The following is a 14,733-nucleotide window of genomic DNA, read 5'->3' on the forward strand; positions in this document are numbered from 1 at the left end:
AAGGGGGTGGGGAATCCCAGGCAAGCGCTTCTCCTCGCCTCGCGCACGAATTCAGCGCGCGCCGCCTCGCGCGCCAATCAGCGGCATCCTGGGGATCCGGCGCGCCTTTGCAAGGAGGAGCAGCAGCAGCCGCCCGCCCGCCCGCCTCAGGCACCTTCTTCTGGCGACGGGGTCGCGCGCCCCTCGAGGGAGACGCGGGAGAAAAAGGGCCGGAGCTGCTTCTCCGGCGTTTTGCAGAGCACCACTCGGGCTGCTGACCAGCTAGTGGCATAGAAGGAAAAAAACCGCAACTCGCGACTCAGCCCCGACGAGTTTCCCAGATTTGGCTTTGAGCAAGTTCTCTTGGTTCCGCCCCCCCCTCAAAATCCTAGCCTTCCTCTGAGGTCAACGCAGCATTCATTCATTCGAAGCACAAACTCTCAAAGCGAATCACAACCAAAGTGGCATCAGAAATAGAAGTCATTCTTTACCTTCCCCGCATTTATTTATTTGATTTATAATACAGCACCGCCCTTCATCATAAAATCTCAGGGCGGTTCACAGAATAAAATACAGGATAAAAACAAGTAAATAAGTAAAAACAAAACAGCAAAAGAATAACTCCCCCCTTCCCACATTACCCCCCCCCAGGCTCCTTCCTTGACGTGCAAGGTACCCCTTGCCAGGTAAGATTCGCTAGGGCAGTGGTTTTCAACCAGTGTGATGTGGCACCCTGGGGTATGCAAATATGCATGGGGTGTGTGTGCCAAACTGGTTCTTTGACCTGGGTGAAATAAAACCTAGTTTCACCCCCTAGCCTCCTCCCCCCCAGCCACCACTCCTCTTCTGGCCATGGGAGTGGAACTGGCTAGGGCTGGAGCCAGGTTTTTCCCCTCCTACCCCTGCAGCCAGGGACCTGGCTTATTAGACTACAGTACAGTATAGTGTAAACATTTACATGCACTGGGAAATAAATAAAAAAATGTGTGATTACTTGCTTTATTGCGGTTGTGTGGAACCAAACTTGCAATATCTCCAAGGTATGCCTGTATACCTACATCTTAGGACAGGGGTCACCAACCTAAGGCCCATGGGCCAGAAGCAGCCCACAGAGGTTGTTTGACCGGCCCACAAGCCGCCCCCGAACTGAGTTGCCCACTCGCGCACTGCGCTAAACCAGCACAGCATGGTGCAGGGACTCACTTCCATAGTGCCAGAAATCGCGTCTGCGCATGCACAGACGCCGAAAATGGTTGGTGCGATCCAGCCCACAGAGGGATCTCCGTAGGGCCGATCCGGCCCAGGCAAGATAAACCTTGCTGACCCCTGTCTTAGGAGAACACGTCATGCATCTGTACTGTAATCCATGAATGCTTTTGTCATTAAAAATGTTAGTCTGTAAGGTATCGCAGGACATGTTTTTGTAGCAAACTTTGCATTTCTCATTCAGGTCATATATTGGATGGAGAATATTTCTCTAAAATGTCAAATAGATATGACAACATGTTATATCATTCTTGTTTGACTATCAGGTGGTTTAATTAGGTATTAGCAGCTGGCAAGCTGGACATCTGACTGGGACTGACTGTTGTCAAGGGAGCACAGCCTGGGTCACTGCTCTCTCCCTGCTGACGCTGTGTTACAGCCCAGTGGAAGAATGCAGAAGCAGCAGCGAAGACGCATAGCATCAAAAGCAGAGTCCCCTCACTTGGGGCCTCCAGCAACCTGGCACTGGGCCTGGGTTTTGTTTACATTAATAAACATTTTCCTCAAGTACAAAAGTTTCCCCAGATCTCTTATTTGCTGCTTCTGCCAAGTCACTTCGCCTGACTCAGTTCTGTTTAGCGAAATGTGCTAAACTGACCCAAAATAGTCACATTGATATTTCACAGGTCTAATCTCACTCAGTGTAAATCAGCCAAAGCCCCATAAACATATTTTGTATTCTGAAGTGGTGTCCACTCTCTCATCTCCAGCCAGCCAGAACCTGGTATGTTTTATTTTCCTCAGGTCAGACTAATTATTTATTTCCTGCCCTTCACCTTAAGCTCCCAGGGCAGATTACAACATTAAAACATGTTTAATCAACCTACAATCATAAAAATAATGTCCTCTCCTGAGCCATCACCAGCCCAAGTCTCTGAGGGCAGAGGAACTAGCAAGAGCCTCCCCTGAGCCAATTTTTTTGTACCTGTAAGAGACAAAAGGCCCATAACTTTCGACATACTCCAATGCTTTAGAAATGAAAAACAAGTGACTTGCTAACATCTTTGGTTTCTCTTTGATAGCACCATATTTTCAATTATACCCTAGAATTTGCCATGAACTAGAATTCTACAATCTGCTATAAAATTAGGTATAAGAGCAATTCAGATTATGGGATCCACCTTATTGTGTGGCAGTTACCACACAAATAAATGCATCAAACTATTTAAAAATGATCCACAGATGGTATTTAACTCCTAGTAAATTGGCTAAGATCTACAAATCAGAATCAGATGCGTGTTGGAAATGTAAAGAAGTGGAGGGAACCTTTTTTTTTCATATGTGGTGGCCATGTAAAAATGTACAAGTATATTGGGAAATTGTTTATAATGAGTTGAAAAAAAAATGTTTAAAATTACTTTCCCAAAAAAACCAGAGTCCTTTTTATTGGGAATAATCCAGACAGAAATTCCTAGGTGTCGGAAAAAGTTATTTATGTATGCTAAATCTGCGGCCCATGTTTTGTTAGCCCCCAAATGGAAAGTGAGCGAGGTCCCAACTAAAGAGGATTGGCAAATTAAGTTGACAGAATATGCAGATTTAACACATAGAATAAGAGGGCAAGAATTACGTATATTTAAAGAAGAGTGGAAAACATTTATTGAATATATGGAGAATAACTGTACACAGCTGAAAATGCTGGCAGCATTAAGATAAATTCAACAGTGTAAATAATATTTGATATAAAAGTGGAAAACTGATTTGAATGGTTATAGTAAAATATGCAGGAATGTAGGATATGTAAAATGAACCATGGAAGGGGAAGAAGGGAAGGGCTGGTGACATCTGGAGGAGGAGAATCCAGGGGTCAGAGGTGGGGAGAGGCCAACACACAGTTGGGAGGCAGTGCGTAGCGTGGGGGGTGCAGGGGGGCCGGCCGCACTGGGCGCAACATCGGGGGGGCACGCTCGCACTCGCAGCGCTAAAATCCACGGGTTAGGGGGCGCAAATTACTTGCCTTGCCCCGGGTGCTGACAACCCACGCTACGCCACTGTTGGGAGGGCTTTCTGCCCCTTCATTGCTAGATGTCACAGAAAGGGAGGGGCAGCCATCTGAGTCAGCCTCTGGGGTGGGGCTGTAGGGGGCAGAGGTGGCAGGAGAGTCAGAGGGACTGACTCAGATCCAAACCACCTGCAGGAATGCACACTTGTAAGCAGGGCTGTCAAGCATATGCAGCGCCAGGGTGCAAAGATCCACCCGGCACCCCTCCCCCAGGTTGCCCAGTCCCAGGCGTGCAGGAGGGCAGAGCCGGCCAGCCGCCTCAGTGTCTCGCTGGCTTGGTCACCCCACACTCGCAGCGCAGAGCTACCCGCAGCAGAAGAGCCCACCATGACGCTCTAACCGACGGGCAGGCTCTTCCCTGGACTCAACTCTCAGGCCCCGGACTCTCAGCCTGGCGCCCCTGAGAGCCCAGCGCCCAGGTGCCCTGCACCCCTAGTGCCTATGGGTAAGACGGCCCTGCTTGTAAGCACAGTTTTCTTGCTTGGGGTGAGTACCAGACTGGTCACATCCAGCTTTTAAAATGTCAATTTAGAGGTTGTGTATCAAGTATTGGAACAACGTATTAGCTACTGCCTAGCAGTTTGAAAGCACGTCAAAGTGCAAGTAGATAAATAGGTACTGCTCCGGCGGGAAGGTAAACGGCGTTTCCATGCGCTGCTCTGGTTCGCCAGAAGCGGCTTAGTCATGCTGGCCACATGACCTGGAAGCTGTACGCCGGCTCCCTCGGCCAATAAAGCGAGATGAGCGCCGCAACCCCAGAGTCAGCCACGACTGGACCTAATGGTCAGGGGTCCCTTTACCTTTACCTAGCTATGCATCTTATAACTTTGCTTACAGACTTCTAAATCTTGTGTCCTGCGCTTTGGACTAAAGCTGAGACTGTGAATGAAACTTTTGGGTTCCTACAAACAAACACACATGGATATACCTTCTCCGCCCAAATGCATGGCAATTGCAACCACCCTACATACCTTGAGCTCACAGACAGCATCTAAACACCAAGGAACCATGCCACCAGACATGGGTCCATGGGAAATAAAGCTTTAATGCAAGCAGGGAGGTGGGCACCCAAGAACAGAAGCATGCAGCAACAGCAGCAGCCTGCTCCACTACCCACTACACACACACTAATGTGGGACCTCCCCTCATGTGGTGACAAAGCCAGAACCACAACAGACACCAGGGACCTCTGTCTGTACTAGTGACCGTGGCAGTGATGGTAGCAGCAAAGAGGTCCCCAATCACAACCATGGCCTGCACTGCATCCAACAGTCACATCCCCACTGGGCAGCAATCCAATCACCCGAAACACCTTTCATTAAGCTACAGGCTATTTCCCAAGAAGTTTTAGAGATAATAATTAGACTGTGTGTAACAGCAAACAGGTTATCCTGGCACTGAAACAGTTTCGCTACTACTGACATGGCATCATATTTTTTTAATCCTTGGTTGCTGTGCTTCACTGCATAGAAACACAGAACTGTAGAGTTGGAAGAGACCGTGAGGGTCTCTAGTCCTACCCTCTGAAATGCAGGAATCTTTTGCCCAACGTGGCGCTCGAAACCACAACCTTGAGATGAAGTGTCTCATGCTCTACCAACTGAGCTATATGATCAAAATCAGATCTTTTTCTCTGCGCGTGTTCTTTAATTACATCCAGAAAGGGCCTCCAGTAATCTCCCAATTGCAATATATTTTCAGAGCACCTGCTTCTTGACAGTGATCACATCCACACCATATCTTTAAAGCAGTGTGCCGTTCAACCAGTGTGCCGTGGCACCCTAGGGTGCCATGAAGGATGGTCTGAGTGCCGCAGGCAACACTGGCCTCTGTCCCTCTTTCCTTCCCTCCCTCCCCTGATGCCCTCTTGGACCTCTACCTCCCAAAGGCTTGCATGGCTGTTTGTTGCAGCAGCCCTGACTACAAGCTCCCCAGATGAATGGTGTCTCTGGGGCTGGCCTAGGGGTGCTGGCTGCCAGGAGCTGAGGTGGCCTTGCAGTAAGTAAGCAAGTAGGCAAGGGAGCCTAGTCGGCTAGTCCACCAGCCCTTGCTGTTTGGAATGGACATACAAGTGGGAGACAGGGCAGGCAGGCAGGCAGGCTCTGTGCTGGCCTTTCTTGTGTTTGCTGTGTGCAAGGCTTTCCTGGAGCTGAGTGCCCAGTGCTGAAAGGGAGCCTTTCCACCATGCAGGGCTGGAAGCGCCCTCTACTGCCTCCTGAGGTAAGGTGCTAGCTAGCCTCATGTTCACCTCTGGCCAGTCTCCTTTGGGCCACTAAAGCTGGGGGCATCCTCTTCCTTGTGGGTCAGTGTGAAGAGGCACACTGGTGGGGTGGGGTGGGGGAGTGCCTCAGAAAGAGTGTAGTTGGCCAAGGGAGCTGTGGACTCAAAAAGGTTGAAAACCTCTGATTTAAAGCATTCTTGTATCACTTTAACAGCCTTGGCTTCCCCTAAATTTTGGGAACTTACAAACCCTTAACAAACAATAGGTCGCAGGATGCTTTGAGAAAATCCCAAAGTGGTATAAGACACATCATATGGAAACTGCCTTCTTGTATTAGCTTTGGAAATTTATTAGTTAAGGCAATATTCCACATTTGTTGGTACCAATATCCCATAATGTTAACATTGTCCATCACCTTCCTACATCTCACAACGGTTAAACATGCTGCTGCAAATAGGAATCTGATAAGTTCCTTGTGTATGACATCCTCCCTCACAGCATGCAAAGAAATTGAGAAATAATGAGGCTAACTTTTTGGAAGGTACAGTCTCAGAAAGCCCAAATGATGGGACTAGGCCACCACATATGGAAATATGTCCCTACATCTCTCCTACATTTTGGACCAATGGTGTTTAGTTGTTTTATTAGAGTGTAGAGAGATAGTTACCACCTTTGTATTATCATAAGCATTCTCTTTTAATCGGGCTTAGTTTGAGGAGCATGGCATCTTGTCCCAATCAGCACTCCACTTGGTCTGGTCAATGGCAGTATTCAAGTCCTGTACCCACAGCATTTCAGACATTAGACCACAAGCAGATTCTCAAAGGATGTTCATACCCATGTTGCTTGCAATGATGGATCTGATGGAACCAGAACCAGTTCCACTTCTGTAAGTTTCTATTAGATTTGTGTGCTGGATAAAAGTAAGCAACTTTCGTCTCCACTAAGTGTTTTGAAACCTGCTTAATCCCAACATTTATATTGTCATAATTTGTCTGCACAGTAAAAATTAGGATGTTATAAAAATGGAACGGGAAGTAAAAGTGGTGAAACCAGTTCCTTAAAGTACTGGCTGTCACACTGTCCTAAGCACTATTGCTTTGTAGGCATAAAGGAGAAGTATAAACAAGATGCTCACAAGGAGTCTTATAGGGTTTTCAGTTTAAGGAGAGGAACAGTGGGGGAAGAGGCTGCTTTTCAAACCTGCCATTTCCCCTCCACTATCCCACCTGCTTTTTCACCTGGGAGAAAAGAAAGCCGTTCCTGTGTTTTCTCTTGTGGGAAGAAAACAGATTTGGGGATGGATGAGTTAAGTGAAAAAATGACAAACTAGAGAGGGTTAAACCTCTCACTCTACGTGAGGGAGGTTCATCCATGGGCAAAGAGGTCTGCTGTGGAGGCAAAAAAAGAAACTGTAGCCTTCATGTAGATTCTCATATGACAACTACCTTTGTGTACATTTTACTGTGATGTGTTTTTGTGAAGTCATGACTAGTAGCTACTTCCTAGCCTGTGTGCAGTTGTGACAGGCAATGATCTACATGTGGTTGTACAATATTTCCTATGTGTAAGTAATATTTACCTGAGGAAAACAAGATTTACAAAGGGTATTCCTGAGTTGCCTGCAGACAAAATTGGTCCTCAGTAGTGACACCAAGAAAAGGGGTTAATAGGCGATTTATAACATATGCTTTAAACTTGGACCCCTAGTTTCAGTATTTTATTATAAAAAGTAAAAATACTTTATAGTGTGGCATTCAAAAGCATACAGAAAGTTAAGGATGAATCCTAAAAATCTCTCTTTCCGGTGTATAAGCCCCATTGAATTCAACAGCTTACTTCAGAGTAGACATAGGATTGTCCTCTTGGTCTGTTTCAATCAAAGGAGAAGATAGATGAAAAGAGATGATACAATGAACACAGCATGTGAGCGCATGAAAAATGGCTTCATGTTTCCAAATTGCAAAAAAAGAAGATCAAAGACTTTTTAACATCTTTCAAAGCTTCGGTTACAGACATGGATTCATTTTTTATGGAGCTGGAGTTTATAGGTAACATGTTTATAGGTTTCAAAACTGCTCTGGCACTAGGTGGTTTATCTATAAAGCCTTTCAAGACACAGTGCAAAGGAAAATTCTGTTATTAACGAGCATTGGTGTGAGATGCTTACAGTTAACAGTATGTTTGTTTCTCTTATCGTACTTTATTCCATACAAGTGAAATTTCCTAAGCGATAAGTGGCATAGATTTAAAGAAGAAAGTAGGTGCCAAGAAATGTTGTTAATGCATTTCAGCTTCATTAACTACAAACCGCAAAACCTGGGATCCCCTTGAAACTGATGCCAAAGTTTTGCAATTGTTTTGTGGTGTTTCACAGCAAAATGCCTGCGTTTTGCAGCACCCCACACACAAACAGAGTAATTGACATTCAAACCCGGGGGGGGCGGGTCACCAAAAACCCAATGTCCAATTCTCCAAACTGGTGCCAAAACATCGGCAAAAGTCCTGCAGCAGCCTTTCGTGACCAAAACACCACGTTCTGCATCGGACCCCAAAACGGAGTACTCAGCACCCTAACCTGTGGCGTCACAGAATCACCAAAAGCCTGATGTTGTCCGATTCACTCCAAACTGGGGAGGTTGCGCTGATGCATCCCCAGCTGTTGCTTTTGACTACCTGTGATGTCACAAAAGGACACGGTGGCTGCATGGGAAAAGGCAATTATTACTGGGATGGGGAACAAATGAAAGAAGAAGAAAGAGGCTCAGGGAACATCTATTTGTAGATGTTCAGAAGAGCAAGGTTCGGTGTGAGAACTATGATGAGACACAAAGACTCATGTTCGACTTGCACTTCTGCTCATAATAAAAGGCCATTGGGGTGGGTGGGGAATTGTTAGGAGATACCTATCTCCCTCACAGAGCTACAATTCCCTGTGAGGAGGGTCTGACTGTTAAACCATTCTGGAAACAGTAGCTTTGTGAGGGAAACAGGCGTCTCTTAACAAGTTTCGGCAAACCCTTCAGGGTGCCAACTTAAATAAAATGGGGGGCAGGTATGTCCCACCCCTCATAATTGATCACGTAGTACAGTGCACACACACCATTTGGGGAGCCCCTTGGAATTGGCTCCTATGGCTCCCCTTTAAATTACAGTTCCCAGGAATTTGGGGAGTTAAACTGTGACGGTTTAAGAGTGCTTTGACTGTACAATGCTGGTAAGGCCCTACAGTTGCTAGACTGGCACCACCATGTGGCAAATGTATACTATACAACCAAACGGAGAGAGCCTCAAATCCCTTGTGCAGCACTCACAGAACTAGAGGTGGTTCTGCTGCATGTGACAGCAGTATTGCTCCCAGCTGTGAACACACATTTTCATATGTCCTATTGGTTACCTGCAGGGAGGAGCTGCAGTTTAGTTCTGACGCTTTAATTTTAACGGGAAAATCTCACACTGTGTGCACAGGGGGCCAATTCCAAACAGCCGCAGATGGGATTGGGCTGTGTGTGCAAAAAAAAGCATGGTAAATAAATTAAGTAAAAAAACAACAACAAAACTTAAGTAAAATTAGAAATTGTAGGAAGATTTTGACAGATTTTTTCTGAGCACTCGGGGTCAAAAGAAAGCAATTTAACAACTGTTGTTGAGACATTTCATTCAAAAATTGCTAGACCAGAGGTTTTCAACCTTTTTGAGTCCACAGCTCCCTTGACCAACTACATTCATTCTGAGGCACCCCTGTGGGGCTCAGGAGCCCAGTTGTGTCACCCCTTTCCTGCAAAGCTGGCAGCCTCTCACCCTTTTTCAAACATCCTCCCTTGTGGAGTGTTCCCTCAGCCTCCTCTCCTCTCCCCTCTCCTTGAGAGTCCTCTGGGCAGCTGCTGCTGCCACCCCTGGTCTCTGAGCTGCCCCCCACCTGCCCCAAAGAGAGGAGCCTCCTCCCACTGACCCACAAAGGCATGGGAAGAGGATGCTCCAAGCCTTAGTGGCTCAGTGGAGACTGGCCAAAGGTGAACATGAGGCTAGCACCTTCCCTCAGGAGGCAGCAGCGGGTGCTGGTGGCCCTCTATGGCGGAAAGGCATGCAGCTCCCAGGAAGGCCTTGTCCACAGCAAGCACAAGAAAGGCCAGCACAGTGCCTGCCTGCCTAGCCTCTCACTTGTCTGTCCATTCCTCAACAGCAAGGGCTGACGGACTGGCTGGCTGGGCTCCCTTGCCTGCTTGCTTGCTTACTCCGAGGCCGTCTCAGCTCCTGGCACCCAGCACCCCTAGGCCAGCCCCAGAGGCACCATTCACTTGGGGAGCACATTGTAGCCTTGGCTGCTGCAACAAACAGCCGTGCAAGCCCGACCAGACCTAAGAGGAGGCGTGTAGTGGTGATAGGGGATTCCCTACTGAGGGGAACAGAAGCAGTGATCTGTGGGCCTGACAAGATGTCTCGGGAAGTGTGCTGTCTCCCCGGGGCTAAGATCCAAGATGTAACTGAACGACTGCAAGGAATCATAAAACCCACTGACAAATACCCCTTCCTCTTGGTTCATGTGGGAACCAATGACACTGCAAGCAATAGCCTCCAGAAGATCAAAAGAGATTACGAGGCTCTGGGCAGGAAATTGAAGCAATTAAATGCACAAATTGTCATCTCATCTGTCCTCCCAGTTGAACGACGTGGCCCAGGGAGAGAGGGAAAAATAGTGGAAGTGAACAACTGGCTTCGCAAATGGTGTAAACAGGAACGGTTTGGATTCTTAGATCACGGAATGCAGTTTCTTGAAGATGGACTTCTGGCAAGCGATGGGCTGCACCTCACAACGGTTGGGAGGAATGTTTTTGCAAAAATCTCAGAAACCTCATCAGGAGGGCTTTAAACTGACTAATGTGGGGGAGGGAGACAGTGCTCCTGAAGGTAGGAGTCTATCAATTGATGAAGATGATCATCCAAATGTCATAGACCGAATGGAGCAAACAGCACGCAGACCTAGTGGTGGGAGGAAAAAATCCTTAAATAAGAGACACGGGGGAATGATTAATGGACTTCAATGTCTGTACACTAATGCGCAAAGTATGGGAAATAAACAAGATGAGCTTGAGCTCTTGGTACAGCAAACTAAATATGACATAATAGGAATCACTGAAACCTGGTGGGATAAGTCCCACGATTGGAATGTAATAATGGAGGGATACAATCTATTTCAGAGAAACAGACCAGACAAGAAAGGAGGAGGAGTGGCGTTATATGTCAGGGATGTGTATACCTGTGAAGAGATCCAAGATTTAGAACCTCAAAGCCAAAGTGAGAGCATTTGGGTCAAAATTAAGGGAGAGAAGAATAACAGTGACCTCATTGTGGGAGTTTACTATAGATCCCCAAGCCAAACGGAGGACATAGATGATGCCTTCCTGGAACAGATGGCCAAGCATGCAAAAGGAAGGGAGATAGTAGTAATGGGGGACTTCAATTACCCGGATATTTGTTGGATGTCAAACTCAGCCAAGAGCATAAGGTCAAACAGATTCCTCACTGGCCTTGCAGACAACTTCATTGTCCAGAAAGTGGGAGAAGCAACAAGAGGAACAGCCATTTTAGATCTGGTCCTAACCAATGTTGATGACCTAGTTAGTGGGGTAGAAGTGGAAGGATCATTAGGCGCGAGTGATCATGCTCTTCTGAAGTTTACTATACAGCGGAAAGGAGCAGCCAAGCATACTAGGACTCAATTTCTCGACTTTAAGAAAGCCGACTTCATAAAACTTAGGGAAGTGCTTGGTGAGATCCCATGGACAGTAATACTAAAAGGAAAGGGAGTTCATGATGGCTGGGAGTTTGTTAAAAGGGAGATAGTAAAAGCACAACTTCAGGCAATACCAATGAGACGGAAACATGGAAGGTGCCTAAAGAAGCCAGGGTGGCTATCTAAAGAACTTTTAACTGAGTTAAGATTAAAAAAGGATGTGTACAAAAAATGGAAAAGGGGGGAAACCACCAAAGAGGAATTCAAACAAATAGCCAGCACGTGTAGACACAAAGTCAGAAAAGCTAAAGCACAGAATGAACTCAGGCTTGCTAGAGAGGTTAAAAGCAACAAAAAAGGCTTTTATGGGTATGTTCGTAGCAAAAGGAAGAACAAAGAAACAGTGGGGTCACTCAGAGGAGAAGATGGTGAAATGCAAACAGGGGACACAGAAAGGGCTGAACTCCTCAATGCCTTCTTTGCCTCAGTCTTCTCCGATAAAGAAAACAATGCCCGACCTGAAGAATTTGGAGCAAATGATTCAGCAGAGGAAACACAGCCCAGAATAACTAAGGAGATAGTACAAGAATACTTGGCTAGTCTAGATGTATTCAAGTCTCCAGGGCCAGATGAACTGCATCCAAGAGTATTAAAAGAACTGGCAGATGTGATCTCAGAACCACTGGCAGTCATCTTTGAGAATTCCTGGAGAACAGGCGAAGTCCCGGCAGACTGGAGGAGGGCAAATGTTGTCCCTATTTTCAAAAAGGGGAAAAGAGAGGACCCAAATAATTACCGCCCAGTCAGTCTGACATCAATACCAGGGAAGATTCTGGAGCAGATCATTAAGCAAACAGTCTGTGAGCACCTAGAAAGGAATGCTGTGATCACCAATAGTCAGCATGGATTTCTGAAAAATAAGTCATGTCAGACTAACCTGATCTCGTTTTTTGACAGAATTACAAGCCTGGTAGATGAAGGGAATGCAGTGGATGTAGCCTACCTTGATTTCAGCAAGGCATTTGACAAGGTGCCCCATGATATTCTTGTAAAGAAGCTGGTAAAATGCGGTCTTGACTATGCTACCACTCAGTGGATTTGTAACTGGCTGACTGACCGAACCCAAAGGGTGCTCATCAATGGTTCCTCTTCATCCTGGAGAAGAGTGACTAGTGGGGTGCCACAGGGTTCTGTCTTGGGCCCGGTCTTATTCAACATCTTTATCAACGACTTGGATGATGGACTCAAGGGCATCCTGATCAAATTTGCAGATGACACCAAACTGGGAGGGGTGGCTAACACCCCAGAGGACAGGATCACACTTCAAAACGACCTTGACAGATTAGAGAACTGGGCCAAAACAAACAAGATGAATTTTAACAGGGAGAAATGTAAAGTATTGCACTTGGGCAAAAAAAATGAGAGGCACAAATACAAGATGGGTGACACCTGGCTTGAGAGCAGTACATGTGAAAAGGATCTAGGAGTCTTGGTTGACCACAAACTTGACATGAGCCAACAGTGTGACGCGGCAGCTAAAAAAGCCAATGCAATTCTGGGCTGCATCAATAGGAGTATAGCATCTAGATCAAGGGAAGTAATAGTGCCACTGTATTCTGCTCTGGTCAGACCTCACCTGGAGTACTGTGTCCAGTTCTGGGCACCACAGTTCAAGAAGGACATTGACAAACTGGAACGTGTCCAGAGGAGGGCAACCAAAATGGTCAAAGGCCTGGAAACGATGCCTTATGAGGAACGGCTAAGGGAGCTGGGCATGTTTAGCCTGGAGAAGAGGAGGTTAAGGGGTGATATGATAGCCATGTTCAAATATATAAAAGGATGTCACATAGAGGAGGGAGAAAGGTTGTTTTCTGCTGCTCCAGAGAAGCGGACACGGAGCAATGGATCCAAACTACAAGAAAGAAGATTCCACCTAAACATTAGGAAGAACTTCCTGACAGTAAGAGCTGTTCGACAGTGGAATTTGCTGCCAAGGAGTGTGGTGGAGTCTCCTTCTTTGGAGGTCTTTAAGCAGAGGCTTGACAACCATATGTCAGGAGTGCTCTGATGGTGTTTCCTGCTTGGCAGGGGGTTGGACTCGATGGCCCTTGTGGTCTCTTCCAACTCTATGATTCTATGATTCTATGATTCTATGATTCTATGATTCTAAGCCTTTGGGAGGCAGAGATGTGAGAGGGCATCAGAGGACAGAGGGAAGGAAAGAGGGACAGAGGCCAGTGTTGCCTGCGGCACCCCTATCCTTCAAGGCACCCCAGGGTGCCACGGCACACTGGATGAATGGCACACTGCTTTAAATATATGGTGTAGATGTGTTCCCTGTCAAGAAGCAGGTGCTGTGAAAATATAATGCAATCAGGAGATTACTGGAGGCCCTTTCTGGATGTAATTAAAGAACACGTGCAGGAGAAGAGATCTGATTTTGATCAAATAGCTCTGTTGGTAGAGCATAAGACTCTTAATCTCAGGGTTATGGGTTCGAGCGCCACGTTGGGCATTTCAGGGGGTAGAGGCAGATGAGTATCTTTCTGCTCCCCCCCATATACATTCTGGCCACGCCCTTGTTTTCTGAGTTCCCCCAGCTAGGGATGTTGGTGTATACAGGACGGCTGAAAGGCGTATAAAGAGAAATCAAGCCTCCCGGGTTGTCCTAACATTATTGCCTCCTACGATAAACTCAAATCTAGGCTCGGCGTCCCAATCACCCAGACGCGCAACTTGCGTTTGGGCGCGCCCGCCCGCTCGCCCTTTCGCCGCCTCCTTCCCCCGCCCAGGAGCCCTTGACGTCATCGCGGCCCGCCTCAGGCCCTGCCCCTCGCTTCGCCCCTCCCCCCGCCCCTCAGAGGAGGCGCATCCTCCTTCCGCTTTCCCTCTCGCGTACGGGGCGCCTCTGGCCTAGCCCGGCCCCCTCTGGCGGTGCCTCTGAGCCCGAGCTTTCGGGGGATGTCGCGCCCGAGCAGCGTCTCCCCGCGGCCTCCCGGAGGGGGCGGCGGCCCTCCCAGCGGGGGCCCGTCCACCGCCGCCGCCTCGTCCTCCTGCACCGGCAGCGGCCGGTCCAAAGGGCTGAAGGACATTCGCATCGACGAGGAGGTGAAAATCGCCGTGAACATCGCTCTGGAGAGGTTCCGCTATGGGGACCAGCGAGGTAACGGTTCCCCTTCCCTCCCCCCGAGGGCGGAGGAGGGGGTGGACCTGAAAGCGGCCCCAGTCGAAAGAGGCGGGTTTGTTATGGTGGGTCTTCGCGGGTCAGCGCCTAGTTGGTTCATCAGAGCGCCGAAGGGTTGCTTTTCAGTAAGCCTATTAAAACCGAATTATTATTATTATTACTTTTTTGCAGCCCTGTGCTGAGCATCACCTGCCAGTACTAGCTCTGCTGCATCCTTAGTGAAGGCATACAGTGGTACCTCGGGTTACATACGCTTCAGGTTACATACGCTTCAGGTTACAGACTCCGCTAACTCAGATATAGTACCTCAGGTTAAGAACTTTGCTTCAGGATGAGAACAGAAATCG

The 14,733-nt window shown here is 47.6% G+C and overlaps 1 protein-coding gene across 2 annotated transcripts in view; it reads left to right on the plus strand.

The window, feature by feature from the left end:
* The first annotated feature begins 13,478 nt into the window (after positions 1-13,478).
* Positions 13,479-14,733, plus strand: part of YTHDC2 (YTH N6-methyladenosine RNA binding protein C2) — a 34,516-nt gene continuing 33,261 nt past the window's right edge. Inside the window, exon 1 of one of the 2 annotated variants that reach the window (XM_083576500.1) lies at positions 13,479-14,365. In XM_083576500.1, the coding sequence (XP_083432626.1) occupies positions 14,164-14,365 (202 nt within the window). In that variant the 5' untranslated portion in view covers positions 13,479-14,163. The remainder of the gene's footprint in view (positions 14,366-14,733) is intronic. The other variant, XM_083576499.1, reaches the window with a different exon arrangement.

Source organism: Podarcis filfolensis (assembly GCF_964270895.1).
Source record: "Podarcis filfolensis genome assembly, chromosome: 11".
Taxonomy (NCBI): domain Eukaryota; kingdom Metazoa; phylum Chordata; class Lepidosauria; order Squamata; family Lacertidae; genus Podarcis; species Podarcis filfolensis.